At 51.4% G+C, this 17,603-nt stretch overlaps 2 protein-coding genes across 2 annotated transcripts; one reads left to right on the forward strand and one right to left on the reverse strand.

Annotated features, from left to right (window-relative positions):
* Window positions 1-6,537: 6,537 nt before the first annotated feature.
* On the reverse strand, window positions 6,538-8,073 carry J4E83_005092 (uncharacterized protein; the record flags this gene model as incomplete). Its single annotated transcript, XM_049332013.1, has 2 exons — window positions 6,538-7,675; window positions 7,724-8,073. 2 exons carry the CDS (start codon window positions 8,071-8,073, stop codon window positions 6,538-6,540), a joined length of 1,488 nt encoding a protein of 495 aa, XP_049189108.1.
* Window positions 8,074-8,288: 215 nt separating this feature from the next.
* On the forward strand, window positions 8,289-10,853 carry J4E83_005093 (uncharacterized protein; the record flags this gene model as incomplete). The annotated part of the gene is made up of 4 exons (XM_049332014.1): window positions 8,289-8,472; window positions 8,524-9,105; window positions 9,153-9,450; window positions 9,542-10,853. 4 exons carry the CDS (start codon window positions 8,289-8,291, stop codon window positions 10,851-10,853), a joined length of 2,376 nt encoding a protein of 791 aa, XP_049189109.1.
* Window positions 10,854-17,603: the final 6,750 nt, after the last annotated feature.

Raw genomic sequence — 17,603 nt, forward strand, 5'->3', positions numbered from 1 at the left:
TCCTACGAAAAAAAGTGTGAGTGGGTTGTTCAAAAAGGTGTGTATGTACTACGCGATCCACGTGCTCCCCTTCTGCATGAAAGGAGGGCGCCTCGTCGCGTAAGAAGAAAAGCAAAGAGCACACGGGCGGGTAACCTACGAACCTAGACTAAACAATTGCCAAACGCACCTGCCGTATATGATACCACCTGCATAGTCCCAAGGCGAATTGAATGAATAACTTGAAATAGTCATATTTTCACCGCTCTCATTGTTGATTAACCCGTTGCGACTTCGCTTTCGTGTTCGCAACAAAATGCTCATGTGGTTACGCAGTACCAATGACTTTAGCGGCTTTTCCCTCACCGCAACAACGACAATGATGGCGGAAAACGTATGCGACAGACGGGAGCGGCACATGTAGCCAATTTTACTAACCGTGAACCCTTCATCTGACTAAAAACAAACATGCATCGCGCTCATCAAGGTAACCGCCTGGCAAGTTCCAACGTCTGCGCGAAACACCCAAATAGGCAATAAATCACGCCAAAAAAGCAGAATAACACCCTCCAACATCAACATGATGCTTGAACTACTGCACGCAAAGTCTGGTTCACTAGCAACGTTGACAGCAACTTGTCCCTGGCGTGCTTGCACAATCGACACATCCCCAATCCCCCCGGCGCTATTTGCGGCTCGAGCGAGCGAAGTGCGAAGAGCGAAGCGCGAAGAAAAAAACGTGACGGCGGGTTCCGGTCAAGACGATCAGAGTAGCGCGGACCCTGAGCCTTGAAGTTGGACTAGAGCAGAGACAGAAGTTATTGATGACGGGTGTTGAAGCTAGTTTAGTCACGGTACCCACGTGCTCCGTTGCAAGCTAGGTGGGCACGCTCGGAAGCTTTACGGCGGGTGAGGTGACGTACCGGACTTGGTGCCGAGTGTTGGAGGGGCTGTTCTGGAGTACGTACTTACTTACGCTATGAATGCGACTAAGGAGGGTGCGGTGAAGGTGGATTCTCGTACGAGATATTTTTGGGGGGAGGCTGGGAGTGTTGCGACAGTTGTTTACTGAGCGCGTACTGCGGTTGATGTTCGGAATGTCTGGCAAATCGTACGTGTTGGACAATGTGTGCATGAGTAAGATGCTGATGCGTTGGTTGCCGGGTGCAGGCCGTCGATCATTTGGGGTAACCTTGTACGTGTTGGAGTCGCAACGTACAACTCCTTCCCATTCGCGTATGCTGCGCTCTCCAAAGTCGCAGTCGCTGCATGGACTCCTTTTCCTATTCATTTACTTCGCGCAGCATCTACTGCAAAGTGCACTGTATCCTGTCGATCATGCATCATTGCTGAAAGTGACCTGTTTTCCGCTGTCATCGGACCTTTCTCCATTGCCTGTCCAGCGGTCAAGGGAAATTTCATCATCTGATAAACTTGACAAAGCAGTAGACGGCGATGTCCCACGTTCCCGAGGCACACCCAGAAACGGCAAACATGGCACGGAGTACGAGTAGAGTTTGATACGGTGAAGCAATGTTGGGCAGCAACGAGCATTTCTCTGGTCAAAATGCTGGGAAATGAGCTGGAAAAGGGCGTCATTGAGGTGCTGCGGAGGAGACTCCGTTGCGTGAACTTGTCACGGGTGTTGCTGCCAGGTGGGATAAGGTTGCGGCACATTCGCTTTCCATCGGCAAGTTCAGCTTCCTGGGGGGCGCGTGGTTGCCATACCTTGCCTCGCAGTCGCCGACGACCTTGATGCCTCATGCTACGCAGCTACGACAGGCTTGTAGCGCGTGCGACATCGTATTTTGACTCTTGAGGCAAATCCGATTCATGCTGCGGTGATGGCGAATGATGTGATTATGTCGGTTGTCGATGCCGACTGTACGCTAGACGCTACTCGACGATTAGGTTTACACACCTGGGTAACCTAGCACGTGTTTTCGTGGTTGCTTTTTCTTCTTTATACTTTGTGTATATACTCGGAGTAGGCGCGCGCGTGGGTCTTGACAAGCGTCAAACCTGTTTGCGCTCGTATTCGACTATATTCAGCAACATGACCGGTACAACGACCCGGCCATACAAAGTCCTTTGATGCGAATATCTCAGATGTTGACACCTGGGCAGTTGCCAAGATGGGTAGGCGTGTGGAAAGCGGGCGGAGGAGATACCCGCAGATCCCACAACCCCATACAGACATCGCTTTCGCGTCCCCAGTAATCCGTGGACCGCGACTGCGGACGTATCACACCGACGGACAGCCCTGTGTAGCGAAAGAGAAGGTACATGACACAACCACCAAGCTCGCCTTTAGCCTTGAGAAAGTGAGGCTCCCTCAACGGTAGCCGCGTCGGTAGGATCTCCAAGGCGTTACTAGCAGTGTGACAGGAAGATGTGCTCAGATCCGCCTTGCGAGCCAAGTACCCCATCCAGGCCATCAACCCCAACAGCACATGCAGTCGCAACACCGGTCGTCGAATCAGTATCCCACGCAGGCGAAACGTTGACAAGAAAAGTAACACCAACCGCGCTGTGCTTTCCCGCTGACTGAGTCTTCGCCAATCGAACGTTTGCTCCTTCACCGATTAGACAGGCAACGCATCGGCTAGAGGCAGCTCCCACAGGAAAGGCCACCTACCGCGTTACTGCAGCCGAAATTGTAACGGGATACCCCGCAACGGTACATAGGTGAGGGAAATGCAAGATGCGCATTATGCGCCTATTATTAACATTGTCTCAGCTGGCATGCTGCATGTACACCGGTGGGTGGTGAGTGTTGAGTATGCACGATAGGGCCTTTTGACTCCGATTCCTATCGACGATTGCTTATCGCAAACAATTGCATGGCGACTTGGAGACGTTCTCCGGCATGCCACTTTGGTGACGATAGCCGGTAAGCAGCTAGGGTCTGGGGTGCAGATAGTGGTATCCGGTGCGGGAGGGGCCCCTGACCCAGCTCTAGCTGCAACATCGAAACGCGCATACAGTGGAGAACCTCCACGGGCGGAGTAGAGTGAAGACACCCTGGAATGTTCTGAACGTCTTCTTTGCGCGTCTCATCGAGCGTGCAATCTCGGTCATGATCTCCCCGGCTTCGGTACGACTTGTACTTTCGCAGTGAGTACTGCTTGTGCGCTGAGCAGCGGCTGTCGGGCACATTTCGGTCACGAACCTCTTGTTCGTGCACGTATCGCGACGAGCTCCAAAGAGGATCGAAGGCGCAAGCGAACGGCTGATACAACTCGGCCCTTTCACTGACAACGCTCGGATTTCTTGACGACAAGAGGTCCGAGATATGTGTCGTGCATGGTGTTGAGGAGACTGTGTCAGTTCTCAGTTCATATGGCATGATGAGACGGTGCGGCTTGTCCTTCCAATTCAATCAGAGACCTTGTCAATCGTTAGCCTCTTTCGTTCCAATAGAGCTTGTCCCTGCCATGGCTGTTCGGTCGTACTTGCAAGAAATCGGTTTGCATATTCGCAGCTTTTGCTATGTGCTGTCCGGGTTACCCTTCGAAGAGCTCGTTACACAACGTCGGTCGTCGGACCCCTCAGCGGTTCCGAATCTGTCAGACCGCAACTTCGGAGCCTTGAGCGCAGCGGTATGCCTGCACCGCGCATGCACAATATGTGATATCCACATAACGAGACACGGCTTCTGTCGATGTTCGAGACAGTGCAGGGTCCCGGTGGGGCTGTCGCGATGGCGAAATCTGCTCAAGCATGAGCGACGTCGCGATGCCTCGCGTCGACTAGTCAAGGCAATCACAACACCTCGCTTGTCGACAGCGACAGTGCTCTGAACACCTGCAGCTGGAGTTTCGTCCGGGTCGTCGCAGCGGTCAGCGAGCCGTGCGAGGACGCCGACATGGAACCTTGATGCCCAACGGACGATCAAGGCCGGCCTCAAGACGGACCGCAAATTGTGAGATACCGCCGAGATGCCAATATACGGCTTACACGCCGGGACCGCTTCGCACATCATAAGCAAGTCATCCAAAGCCAGCCTTGGAAGGCTAAGTAGTTCTGACTGTGGTGATGCCCAACGCAAGCGACGAAATGTGGAACTGAGCACATTGCGAAACTGCAGTCCTGGATCCTCGTGGGTTGTTGTGGAAGCGAGGATGTGTGGCGGAGTCAGACAGATGTCGTGCAGTAGAGAGGCCGGTGACCCACTGTTAGAAAGCTTGACTAGACGCGAGATGTACTGAGTTGTAAACTCGTGTCGAAGTCGTTGCGAGTTTCAAGGTGGGTACTATTGATGCAACAAAAGTTTTGTGGTAGGCAGGTTCGATGAGAAGATTACTGATCGAGTCTGTAAATCCACAATGGCGGCAGCCCAACTGAAGAGGCCTTGGTGATGTGGCGTAGACATATCCACTAGACTTCTGTTTGGCGTAAGAGAAAAGAGCTCGTAAAGAAGAGGTATTGAAGAATAGTGAGGTAGCTGCTTCCAAGGTTGATAGTTCCTTCCTCCAGTCTGTTGACCACTTCGTCATCTCACCAATCGTCACTTCCTAAAGTCATCAACGGTCGACCACTGCAAGGCTCCTGTCAATTCTATCACCACTTCTGATTCTACTCCTAAACCAAGTTTCCAAACTCGCAACAGCTTCATAGCAATCATATACCCGTGCTAGTCGCGTTCCCATATCTCAATTTCTATTTCCGAACCTCAGCTTTGCTTTGGCAAGTGCAATGCGCACCCAACACATGGCAGTGTGGGGAAGCAGGAACGCCATGCCGTTCTGTGCGACTGTGACTCCCACGAGCTTCGACTGCCTATCGGCATGCTCACAAGCACGGAGCGCGAACGCCATACTATGAGTATCGTACTACCATCAACCTACGCGAAGAACTTTGAACCTTTCGCAAACGTCTGTCACCTACACCACCAATATCATTACCTACGTTACTATGGCTCTGTAGATATACGTATCACACAAAGGAGAGGTACAATACTCTATCGCTATCGCAAAAGGCATGAAGACGAGAAGGAACAACCATGTACCGCTACACTTCCGCACCTCGCTCCCACCACTCACACACCTACCTGCATCCTCCCCTCTACCCTCACAACCTCACCTCGCGATCCTACGACACAACTTACATGTCCAGACCCTACTCATACACAGAACCACGTCGCTACAATTCCTACTACGAAACAGCGTACCCAAGACCCAACGCAGCCCACAAACCAAGCACTTCGTACAGACCGAACACTTCATACCGACCCTCCCAAACAGAGTACTGGAGATACGTCAAACCAGTTCAAACACAGCAGCCAGAAAAACCACCGCGTAAGAGCAGTCTCAAAAAGACGGAAGGCAGACACGTTCATTTCGATCTTCCGCCTGCTCAGGGGACGTCGAGCAGGACAGTGAGGATTGCGGAGGAGGAGAGACAGAGAGAACAAGAACGGGTTAGGGTGAGGGGAAAGGAGAAGGAGAGAGATCGAGAGAGGGATAGAGATAGAGGAAGAGAACGGGAGAGGGAGAGCAGTTACATACCACCTCGACCCCCCATACGGCACCACGACACTAGCGATAAGATGCCTAAGAAGCAATACGCCAGCTACTCCCACTCCTTCGAATACGACTCCCAACTCCATCATCGAGAAAGATATCGGTCTTCTACTCCGCCTCAAAGAACCAGCCTACCACGATCGCACTCCTACTACACCCACCAATCCTCCCACCCTCCCCTCCACCAACCCACCTACCACACACCCATCCCCCCAACCCCAACCGTCTACATAATAACCTTCGCCACGGACCTCGTACCTTCAGAATCCACGCGCGCCACGCTCCTACACTCCCAACTTCCCCTCCGCACCCCACCAATCCCACACCTCTACACCATCGACGCACGCACCGTCCGCCCACCCTCACCCTCTCTATGCCGGGAGTACTCAGGCGTGAGTCCGCGGATTCAAGACATTGTCATGGAAGACAAGGAGGCGAGATATGCGGCGCGGAAAGCGGTGGAGAGGGTTGTTCGGTTTGGGGAGCGCGCTAGAAGCAGGGATGGTGGAAGGGGGAGGGAGATGGAGGTCAGTCTGAGTGTGTGTTGTCACTCTGGTACGCATCGCAGTGTGGCGATTGCGGAACGCATAGCGCAGTGTGTTAAGAGTGAGGTTGGGAGGAGGGGGTGTGAGGAGGGTGTTAGGGTTGTGTGTCGCCATGTTCATCGGGTTAAGGGACGGAGGGATCCTTTTTGATGGGGCTGTGTTTGTTTGAGCTGTGAGAGAAGTGGAAGTAGACGGAGAGTGCTGGGTTGTAATTTGGATTAGAGCACGATGGAGATGTCGTGGGAGACGGAAGAGAGCAGTGCGTGATACCCTAGACTTTTGGACACTGGGGAAATTGGAATTGGAACTTCGTATTCATTCTTCCTACATGGTACCTGCAAAAAATCGCTATACTCCTAGATTGACTGACTGACTGACTGTGTGAACCCAGTTCATGCAGCCTGATACATCGATACCCAAAATCTCTCGATATCAATCCTTGCTTCCCTGTTTACTTTTTGTACATTCCAACCCTTCTCGTCTTTCTTCTACGCAGTCTTCTTCTTCCCAATGCTAGTATCAATGCTACCCACGACCCACGTAATAGCAAACACGGCAAACATGCCTAGAGTAATAACAACAGGCTTCCTGTATCCAGCAGTCCAGGGGTAGTCGTACGTGACAACGAGATCGCGGTCTCTGAACTCATCAACCAAGTTGATAGCCGTAAGTTCGAGTGTGGTGCGACCAAGAGTATCCATGAACGTCTTGTGGAGGCTAGTCTCGTTGCTGACGATAGGCACGGTGGTGGAGAACTTGACGTTCTTCGCGCCTTCGGGGAGGATAACGCGGAGGTTTACGCGGCCATAGGAGATGCCTTCGCCGGAGCGGGGCCCCTCGAGGAAGGGGACTTTAAGCGCGTAGGTGTCGCCCGTGGAGAGCTTGCGCAGGTACGAGGATAGGTCTGCGTTCCAGCCAACGCGGAAGCTGTACTTCCAGGTTCCGAACACGGGGTAGCGCGGCTTCAGTTCCAGAAGGGCTTCTTTCTTGCCGGGGCGGAACTTGGAGGTCGAGACGTTACCGATGTCGTCGGTGAAGTAGGGGTCGACGGCGCCGGGGGCGAGGGGCAGAGCGAGGCCCTTGAGGGCGAAGGTGGGTGGGTTGAGGTAGGACTGGCGCTGCCATTCTACGCGCGAGAAGTGGTTCTTGAGACCTGCGCCTTGGTTGACGAGCCAGTAGCGCTCCTCAGATGCCAGGTTGCCGCCCCAGTGCGAGACCTCGATGTCGCGCTCCAGCAGTGTCGCGTGGGTGACGGGCTTGGTGAACTCGTAGCGCACGCTTACGGCCTGCTGGGCTCCTGCGGGCACGTTGTTGTAGAGACCGTATGTGAAGGTCGAGCCTTGCTTCTGGGGGTCGGCCGTCTGCTCGTCGTTGAGCTCGGAGGGAAGGCTCGTGTAGTCTGGCACATCGCTGTTGGGGAACTTGACCTTGGTTCGCTGCTTCTCGGTGAGGTAGGCCGAGGGTGCGTATGCGCTGAAGTCGTATTGAATGTACTGCTTGTCCGTCTGGGCGATCTGGGCGGGGACGGGCTTCAGAGCCGAGGCGATCGAGTAGGAGATGCTGATGGTTTGTTGCGCCTTGGGTGCGAGGGGCTCGGGGAGATGAATCTTATAGAACTCGACGGAGCTGTCCCAGTCAGTCTCGATATGTGATATCAATTGTACCATTGCCTACCTCTCTGCATCAAAGCCCACCACCTCGACCTTGAAGATGCCCTTCTCAGCCGCCTTCTTGTCTCTTACTTCGAACCCTCCAACTTTGGACAGCGTGCTCGAGTCGAATGGCAGGTAGTATTCGGATTGCGCCTTGTCGTCAATGTTCTCGATTATGACATTGATCGTCTCCCTGACGTATGCCTTGTCCAGGTTCGTCGTCCGGACTAGGTTGGCATTCTTAAACACCTGCGGTGGTGTAAATGTGCTGGGTAGCACTTGCTTGGATAGCAGCGGTTGTGAGAGGTTGAGTTCGGCGCTCGCGAAGCTCGAAAGCGCTGCTATGCAGCTCGTAAAGAGGGAAGACCTCATTGTTGGACCAGCAGTCAAGCTATCCAGTCATATATGAGGTCGGTGGTGAGGGAATTGGGTTGGCTGGCGGGTTGGGCAGTCGGTGGTTACGCGGCGGATGTTGCGTCGTAGGTGTTCTCTTCGGAGTTCCCTGGCACCTCCGCGTCTTGGCGCGACAGCTTGAGCTCACCCCTCCATTTCTAGCTATCTACCCATCCTCACCCTCTCACGTCACTATGAGACTTCTAGCACGTTCAATTGGTAGGCCGCGGATATCTGCCAGCCGAAATGGCATCGCGACTGCATCGGGAAGGCGCCATTTGACCAACAATGGCTTCTTCCGCGTCTCGGAGGAGGTGCGCGAAGCTCTACACTCCAAAAAGCCCGTCGTCGCGCTGGAGACGACAATCTACACTCATGGTAGGATTGAAAGATATGCGTAAGCGCATCGTTTGCTAACTCACGTGACAGGCTTTCCCTACCCTGAGAACGTAGCCCTCGCATCCCTCCTCGAAAGCGTAGTCCGCACGAATGGCGGCATCCCGGCTACCATTGGCATTCTAGACGGTGTAGCACGTGTAGGCATGGATCCAGAAGAGCTGATCAAGCTGGCTTCTTCTGCTGGTAACCCAAACACAATGAAGCTCTCGCGACGAGACCTCGGCTATGTGTGCGGTATGCGACTGACCGATAAGTCCTTCAATGGCGGTACAACTATATCAGGCACTATGCTGCTCGCTCACCTCGCTGGCATCAAGATCTTTGGAACAGGTGGACTTGGTGGGGTTCATCGCGGCGCTGAGTCAAGCATGGATATCTCTGCCGATTTGACAGAGCTCGGCAGGACTCCGGTCACCGTTATCTCTAGTGGCTGCAAGAGCTTCCTCGACATACCACGGACGATAGAGTATCTTGAGACCGAAGGCGTGGGCGTAGGCACCTTCGCCGATGGACGAAAAGGCAATGTAGACTTCCCTGCCTTCTGGTCGAGGGACAGTGGAGTCAAGAGTCCGACGACCATTGCGGATGAGATCGAGGCGGCTGCTGTCATATGTGAGTCTTCAAATTCTCCTTCTTGTTCCATTACTAATACCATTTAGATGCGCAACATGCACTTCAGATCTCATCTGGTCTTCTCTTCGCCAACCCCGTTCCTACCGATTTCGCTATACCCAAGGATGAAATGGATGTAATCATTGCCGAAGCTCTGAAACAAGCTGAAGCAGCCAATATCTCCGGCAAAGACAACACGCCCTTTGTGCTTGCTAAGATCAAGGAACTCAGCAAGGGCAAGAGTATACCCGCCAACAGGGCCCTTATAGAATCGAACGTGAGACGGGCTACCATCGTAGCACGAGAGCTTGCCATACTGGAAGCAAAGCAGGAAGAAGCCCAAGGGTGAGCCAGCACTCTTGTTGCTTGATGTAGACTGGCACTGATGTAAGTATGCTAGACGATATTCCTCTTACTTCGCTCCTGTTCAGTCTAGTCCCGCTTCTAGTGTAACCTCATCACCTTCTGAGCCTCCCTCTACTCCTGCTACGTCAATTTCGTCCACAAAGGAGTCTCAACAAGTCCCGGATGTAGTCGTTGCAGGTGCTCTTGCAGTTGACTTTTCCTGTGACTATGCTCCGTTCACAGCTTCTGCAAGCCAAACGGAACCACTACCTCACACCTCAAACCCAGCAGTAATCACCCAAACATTAGGAGGAGTAGCACACAACATCGCAAAAGCCTCACATCTCCTCGGCTCATTCGTCCATCTTCACAGTGCCGTTGGCGACGACCTCAGCGGCCGCGCAGCCCTCAGCCAGCTGCAATCGGAAGGCATGCCAACAACCGGCATAAAAACTCTCCCAGCCCCATCCCGAACAGCCCAATACGTCGCCATCAACAACACAAACAAAGACCTCGCCCTCGCCATGGCAGACATGTCAATCCTCGAGACCATCCCAATCGGAACCATCTCAGAACTCGCGACCAGCATCTTCTCCCGCACCTCCCCTCGTCCCAAAGCCTTCGTCGCAGACGCAAACTGGTCGTCACCCGCTCTACACACCTGGCTCCAAGCCGCCCGCCACCCCGACACAACCACAATCTTCGAGCCTGTCTCCACGGCAAAGGCGCTGCGCATATTCCCTTCCACCCCCAGTACCACGGCCGCACAATCCATCTACCCCACCCCCCTAGTCGACATCATAACACCAAACACGTACGAACTCACCGCTCTCCACGACTACGCCGCGCAGTCATCTCTTTTCGAATCTCCGGAATGGTTTAGTGTGATAGACGCACTAGGTATACCCAATGGCGGGCTCAGAGTTCCCCTCGCGGTTACAGTGGGAAGTGAGTTGGTGGATCAAGGTATCCCGCAACAAACCATCAAACTCCTCCCCTTCTTCCCTACTATCCTGACGAAATTGGGGAGTGAGGGCGTGTTGATGACGAAACTGCTCAAGGACGATGCGGAGGAGTTGTTTGAGGAGGGGGAGAGGGGGTATGTTCTTGCGAGGAATATGTCGGCGTCGGCTGGTGTAGCTGGTGGAGATGGGGATGGTAAGGGCAAGGGCAAGGGCGTTGGGGGTCTCTACGTAAGACTGTTTCCTGTGGAGAAGGTGCTACAGCCCAGTGAGGTGGTTAGTGTGAATGGGATTGGAGATACGTTTTGTGGGGCGGTTGCGCATGGGTTGGGCAGGGGGAGGGAGGTTAAGGATGTGGTGGGGTTTGCGCAGAGGGCGGCGGGGGAGAGTCTGAGGAGTAGGGAGGCGGTGGGGGAGGGGTTGAGGGGGCTGAGGCTGTAGATTTGCACGGTGGAGGTGTGTGTGAAGGTAGATGGATCTATATGGGATACCAGGATAGGTATTTTGAGACTGTCTTGTTAATCCTGCGTGATAGAGAGACATAGTTCACAGATATTGTATCCATGAATCCAGGATATGAAAGGCTGCAGAGCATCGGCTTTGTAATCGCATGACTACCTGCTTCGACCGATTCACATACACACACACACACACACACACACAAAAGCTCACACCATCACACTCCCCTCATCAATCCCACAACAATAACTAGTCATCTCCCTACTAAGCACTTTCAAGCCGAGCTATCTGGATTTCGAACCACGGCAGAGGATTTGGAGGGGCTCCATGGAAGGATTTCAGAATTGCTTGTTTTTAATGCGCGAAGTGCTGGTGCGGGATCTCATCGACCGCAACATTGGCAGTTTTTGGAGAGAAGAACTCCAGACCATGGGATGGTGGCCCGGGGTTTTTAGAAAGAGAGAGGAAGCAGTGTAGTGAAGAAGACTGAGTGTGGATGTGGAGGTTATATATGCGTCACTCGAGTCATGAGGTCAGGGACGTTGGATTTGAAGTGGATAGGTTGAGGTATCATCGCAGACTCCACAGAACTCGCAGGGACATGAAATGACTGCATGGATTTTTTGGTCTCTCGCATGAATATCTTCATCCGTGGTTTGAGTGATTTGTTTCAGTTGCGCACTCATATGTTAATATCCTGAAAGATTTTCTAGGGAACAGCATAAACATTGAACAGACGGGCGCATTTTTGGAATGTGAAAAAGCAAGAGAACACAAGCTTTTGTCCAATGACAAGAACGCCCTAAAGTCCAGAGAGGCTCGTCATCGAGTTTGCCTTTCGCATTTTCATTTTGATCGCACAAGTCGCCTTCTCGAAATCTCATAGCGAATTGCACTGTTTCCTTTTGTTCGGCGAGGAGATCCTCAGACCATGTAGTAGTCAGCTCAGTGTTTTGGAAAGGAAAGGAAGAAGTGTTGTGAAGGAGATATCGTTGAAAGTTGGGGTTTATATACGGCTGACGACGTGATCATAGCGCAGTGCGCTCTTAGCGGCTTAGTCTCTCTTCGTGCTCCAAACTCGTCGCTCTCAGCCACATGTGTTGATGTACCTCGTCTTTCCAGGACGCACACATGGTTCTGTTCTGGCTCTGTTTTGGAGATACAATAGCTGATACCACAATTCCACGGTCTCGAACTCATCGTACTTTTCTTTGGGGGTTGGGGAGGGAGGAGGAACATCAGATGCTCCGGGTACAAGTTTTGAAAAAGAGAGAAGAACATAAAAAACTTCGTATATAAGTTTTGGTAGACTCAGGAAGAGAGTGTAATGAACAAGAGTAAGATCAAAGGTAACCGCAGCGGTATTTATATACGCAGCCCCGCAACTAGATGACACCCATATAAAGCGGCAGATGTGTTTTCAGTGTCACAAGCTCAACACCCTTAGCCATATCATCAACCTCAGTCGCGATTTTTCGGACGCACACATAGATTTGTCGAGGATGTTTGTGAGGGATACTGTAGGCAATGCCAAATCCCACAGTCTCGAACTCATGACACTTTGGCTATGCGTTTTGGAAGGAAGGAGGAACATCCAAGGCGCCAGTTACAAGTTTTGGAAAAGAAGAAGAGACCATTCAGCTGAGATGGTACCCTTTTTGGTAGACTCGGGAAGAGAGTGTGATGGAGGAGAGTAAAGGTAACCGCAGAAGTATTTATATACACGGCTGCCAAACCGCGAGATACCACATAGCGAGTTGTACTGCAGGTTTTTCGTGTTGCAAGCTCGACGCTCTCAACCACATCGGCATAGCAAATGGTCATTGTTCGACCCGACACATGCACGGTCATCTTTGCAGTTTGAGCGACAACGTAACCAATTTCAAAATCCAGAGGCTTGACTCCATCCCCTATAACTGCGTTAGTTTCGAAAAAGACAGCACATAGTCATACCAGCAGGTAACGAATGCTTTTGGAAAAACGGAACACCATCAAGCTTTTCAATGCCAGTTGTGGAGAACTCAGGAAGAGCACGATGATGAAAGAACTGCCCAGACGTGCTGGTTTATATATTCGATAAACTAGCTGATGCGAAACTCCACTGCTTCGACGTTATGTAGTCGTTTTCTAGGGGTTTTGGATGGAGCAGCGCAAACATGCGGGAAGCATGTAGATATTTTGGAGAGCACGAAGACCATGCGATAGATGTACATCATTTTCGATAGATCCAGAAGAACAGTGTGATACAGAAGTATGAAGGTGTTGCCAGTGATATTTATACCCAACCATCTCATGCAGAGGAACAGCTCATATGTCACCGACATGTGCTGTTAGGTATCGATGAGACAGATCTCGCACTCATCTCCCGCATCAAATCTTTGGACCCATTTTTAAGATCGCAGCGAAACATGGAAGGCATATGTTCGCTCTTGTGCCTTTTCAACAGAACATTAAAAGGACGGAAGGATGTTTAGGCGCTTCCAGGCCGGCGAGAAGGCCATTTTCGATGTTGAGGATCCTTTTGGAGAGACTTTCCAGACCAGAAGGACCATGGATACAAAGGCGCGTGTTTTAGTTTCGATAAACAAGTAGTTGATAGTAGGAAGAAGGTAGCAGAGACGCCAATCGAAGGTTTATATACCCCGAATCTGCTGCGGAAGAAGGAGAGAGCCGCACTCCATGAAACATGTCCGTCCGTGTTTTGTAGTAGGGACGATCTTCGCAAGTCCCACTCGCTCCCAACCATGGATAGTGCTTCTATTTGCTTTTAGAGAAGCACACACCATGTCCTTCTTCCTCTTTCTTTCCGCTGCTGCAATCCCCAGCGCAATGCCGCATCATCCTTGTGCCTGATAGATTTTTCGGTCAGTCCGACGGCCGCGCCATATCATGCTTGTATGACTTTTTGGGAAAAAGCAGAGGATATTCTGGTGTAGATGATAGAATAAAACCCGAAGAGCGAAAGAATGGTTTATATACCCGCAGCCAGTCCGTGCAATCGCACAGGAAGCAGAGACGCCGGAGACCATAAAGCGTACTGAAGGCGTTTTGGATTTCTTGGTAATGTTACAAAGATCTCTGTGCTTCATATCTCCCCTACTACTGTGAATATATAGTTTTGGAAGCCCAGAGAGAACATGGCGAGTTCCTTCACGTTTTGTATACGCGGAAGAGGACATGGGGTTGTCGGATGGAAGTTTTTAGAGGCGCGCACACACCATCGTGGTAACCCATTACGATTTTTGGTCCTCACAACCGGACAGCCATGGCTGTGTTCATCGTTGCTTTTGGAAAAGAAAGTAAGGCTTTGTGGTGTAGAAAGGAGAAGAAGAGCGAACTCTTGAGGTGTTTATATACCCGCACTCCTCACTAGGGTGTAGTAAATTGGAGAAACAGAAGGCTCCCGGGCCATAGCAAGGTTCACCGATGCTTTCAGTTTCGAATATGCAAGTTCTCACATAAAGCTCTCTCATCACGCCGCTAGGTTCTGCTTTCTCGTCTCCATCTCCGTCTTCGCTGGTCTATTTGGTACCTTTTCGCAGGAAGGCTCGTCATGGCAGTGTTTTAAACCACATTTTGAGTTCTGCAGGCCGGAGGGAACAGACATCAAGCTTTTTGATTTGAACTTTGAGGAAGACCGAAACATGGGGAAGAGACGATGAGCATTTTTTTATTCTTATTTTGAGGAAGCCCGAAGCATGGAGCCTTAGGAGTCCAGTTTTTGGAAACAGCGGACAGAGAACCATGGGAGTGTCGTAGCTTGTTTCTGGTAAATCCCCGAAGGATGTATGGTAATGAGGAAAGAAGGAGAGGACCAGAAGGTATTATTTATAGCCGCGCCTTGCACTATCGCGGTGTTGACGGCCAGTTACTCGCCAGACAAGCTCATGAATGGCCGTATCGCTGTATTTTGGACACCACACCACTCTCCGTCTCTCTTATATCGTGATTTTATCGTCCTTTTGGAAACATGGAGATAACGAAGGTCAGTTTTGAGTGAAAGACAGGAAGGCGGAGGAGAGCGGCACATTTCATCGTTGCCTCGTAGTTTTTCGAAGAAAGAAGGAGCAGAAACGCCATGCGATAGATCCGAAAGAATTTTGGTAAAAGCCCGAAGGCGTGTGGAGTGATGAAGACAAGAAGGTGGTAGAAGAGGGGGTTTATATATCCATCCACGTACTCAGCCGCTATGCCGAATTGGCTCTAATGTTTGGAAGCAGGAGGACGGACAGCCATCATGTGAATCTCATTAGCTTTTGGTACGACAATCCCACCCCTGCTCTCCCCATAAGTTGATTGATGGAAGTATTTGGAGACGCAGCGAGAACCACTCCATCATCTTTCAGTGTGGGCTTTTCTCGCACAGCCATCATTCTCTTTGTCGTCCTCTTGTAGCACAGCCATGGCGCTCCATCTCGATCATTTTGGAGACTAGAGGAGGAGCGCACAAGACAGAGTCCATTCCAGGCTTGGAGGAAGTTTTTGAAGAAGAGAGAGACAATCCATGGGCCTTTCGTATTCTAGTTTTAGAAAAAGGCGGAGAGGACAGCAGACATCATAGGTGAGTTGACAAAACTTTTCAGTAGAAAAGCAGGCCGAGGAAGCGAGACACCCATCACAAGCTTTTGTTGGAACTTAGAAGGAAGCTGGAACAGACATTCCAAGTTCCGTGGTCTTTTTTGGAGAGCGCGAGAGAGACACATTATCAATTACTGAACTCTTTGGTTTAGAGAAAGGCAGGACACAGACAGACTCCATGCTCTCCTTGAAGTAGTGTTTTTGGTACAACGAAGAGGAAGAAGGCAGACAGACTCCATTCTTCATTGCTAAGTCGATTTTGATGTAAGAGGCGAACAGAGAAGCCATCCCCCTCATGGTTCGGAGCTTGCAGATTTTTGGAGGAAAGAGCAGACACACTCCATAAACGCACTCCATGGATATTTTGGTAAAAGCACAACCAAGTGCGCAGGATAAGAAGACAAGAAGTGCAGTCGAGAGAGGCGTTTATATACCCGAACCCCTCTCCACTCTCCTCCCTTCTCTCCATCTTCGTTGCTCTCTGGTCTTTCGGCAAATAGGCGGTGGAGTACGAGCGCAAGGCTCATCGCCGCATTCCCAGCACATTTCTTTTGATGTGGGAAAGCCGGGAGGGTCTGCTCTCATATCGAGGTCGTCGGTTTACTTTGGTGCAGAAGGAGGAGCACACCATGTCGGAGATTTGTACAAGGTTTGGCACAGAAGGAGGAGCACACCATGTCGGAGATTTGTACATGGTTTGGTGTTCAGACATGTAACCAGAGACCATCAGGTTTTGGTTTTTTCCGCGCCGAGAAGACCGCACATGCCGATTGAATGATCTCATTTTTGGGAAAAGCGGGAAAGAAGCGCGCATGCCGTTATCGTCTTGCAAGTCTGGAGGAGAGCCGGGGAAGAGCGCACATGGATACTGCGACTATTGGTTTTTGGAAAAACTGGAGAGGAGCGCATTTGAATGATTTCATTGCGTTTTGGAAAAACCGGAGAGGAGCGCACATGTCATTGCGGCGTCAATTTTCTGGAAAAGAGGAGGAGGAGCGCACATAGACTTGGGAGCCAAATCTTTAGAGACAAAAAGTAAAGCTTTTGTGATATCAGAAGAAGATTGAGGAGGGCAGGAGAGGGGGTTTATATACGCATCTTCAGTCCAAGCGTCGTGGTGCGCTAGACCCAAGTAGCCACTGGCTTCACAGCTCTCGGCCATGAACCACGCAAATGCAGTTGCACACACACGAGACGAATACAGACGAAGATATGTTTGCACAGGTAAAAGCGATAGTCATTCACTAACCCCCTACTTCATCCACCCATCTCCTCACTCCTTCAATCATACACCCCTTCTCCACACCCAAAACGCTTCAAACAGACTGCCACCCCACATCCCACATCGCTCATCCCAAGGCCGTGAAAAAGAGACTACCCATCCACCCATCCGTTCATCCGCCCATCGCTCAACAATCAAAACCAGTGCCCAAGCCCATCCCGCTCGTTCCAATCCCTCCTTCCCCCAATTCCAATGATAACAATAAACCTTACAAGCTACTGCCACAGACCAGTCCAGTCCCGTGCACACGTAGCGTCGCATAGCATACCCAAGCAAGCCCAAGCCGCACAAACCAAATCGCACAGTACCGAACCAGATGAACAAGACAGCACCGAACCAAAAGACAGGGAGACCCCAAAAGATAAAACCGCATAGCGCCGAGAAACCCCCAAAGCCGCTTAGGAGCGAGCTCCCTGAAAACGCCGTGAAAAAGCCCGATTGTTCGACGGACCTCGCAAGGTCTCCATTCGCGAGGTTTGGTAGTGTGATGTGTGAGTGGTATCGAGATATCGAGGTAAAGTAAGGTGGACGCGAGATGAGGTATCGTGAGTAAAGTATAGAGAGTTCGCAGCCTCCAGGGCGGTTTCGAGCGTGTCCGATCGTATGGATATGTATGGGAGGACCCGCGCGTGTGTGAGAGGTCGATGACGATGACCGAGAGGAGAAAATGTGCGCTTCGCCGTGTTCCTTCGCCGAGGAGGATTAGGATAGAGATAGGTGTGTTGCGTGAACAAGGTAGCGGAATGCGGCGTTCTCGGTCATCGTCGGTCGGCGTCTGTAGTGAACGGCGCGTTGCTATGGTTTATTGTCGTGGTGTTGCGTGATTATCGTCATACCGTAGTTAAGTTCTTGATACGGCGACTGCCCACCCC

This window comes from Alternaria metachromatica (assembly GCF_023757995.1).
Source record: "Alternaria metachromatica strain BMP 0045 chromosome Unknown scaffold_9, whole genome shotgun sequence".
Taxonomy (NCBI): domain Eukaryota; kingdom Fungi; phylum Ascomycota; class Dothideomycetes; order Pleosporales; family Pleosporaceae; genus Alternaria; species Alternaria metachromatica.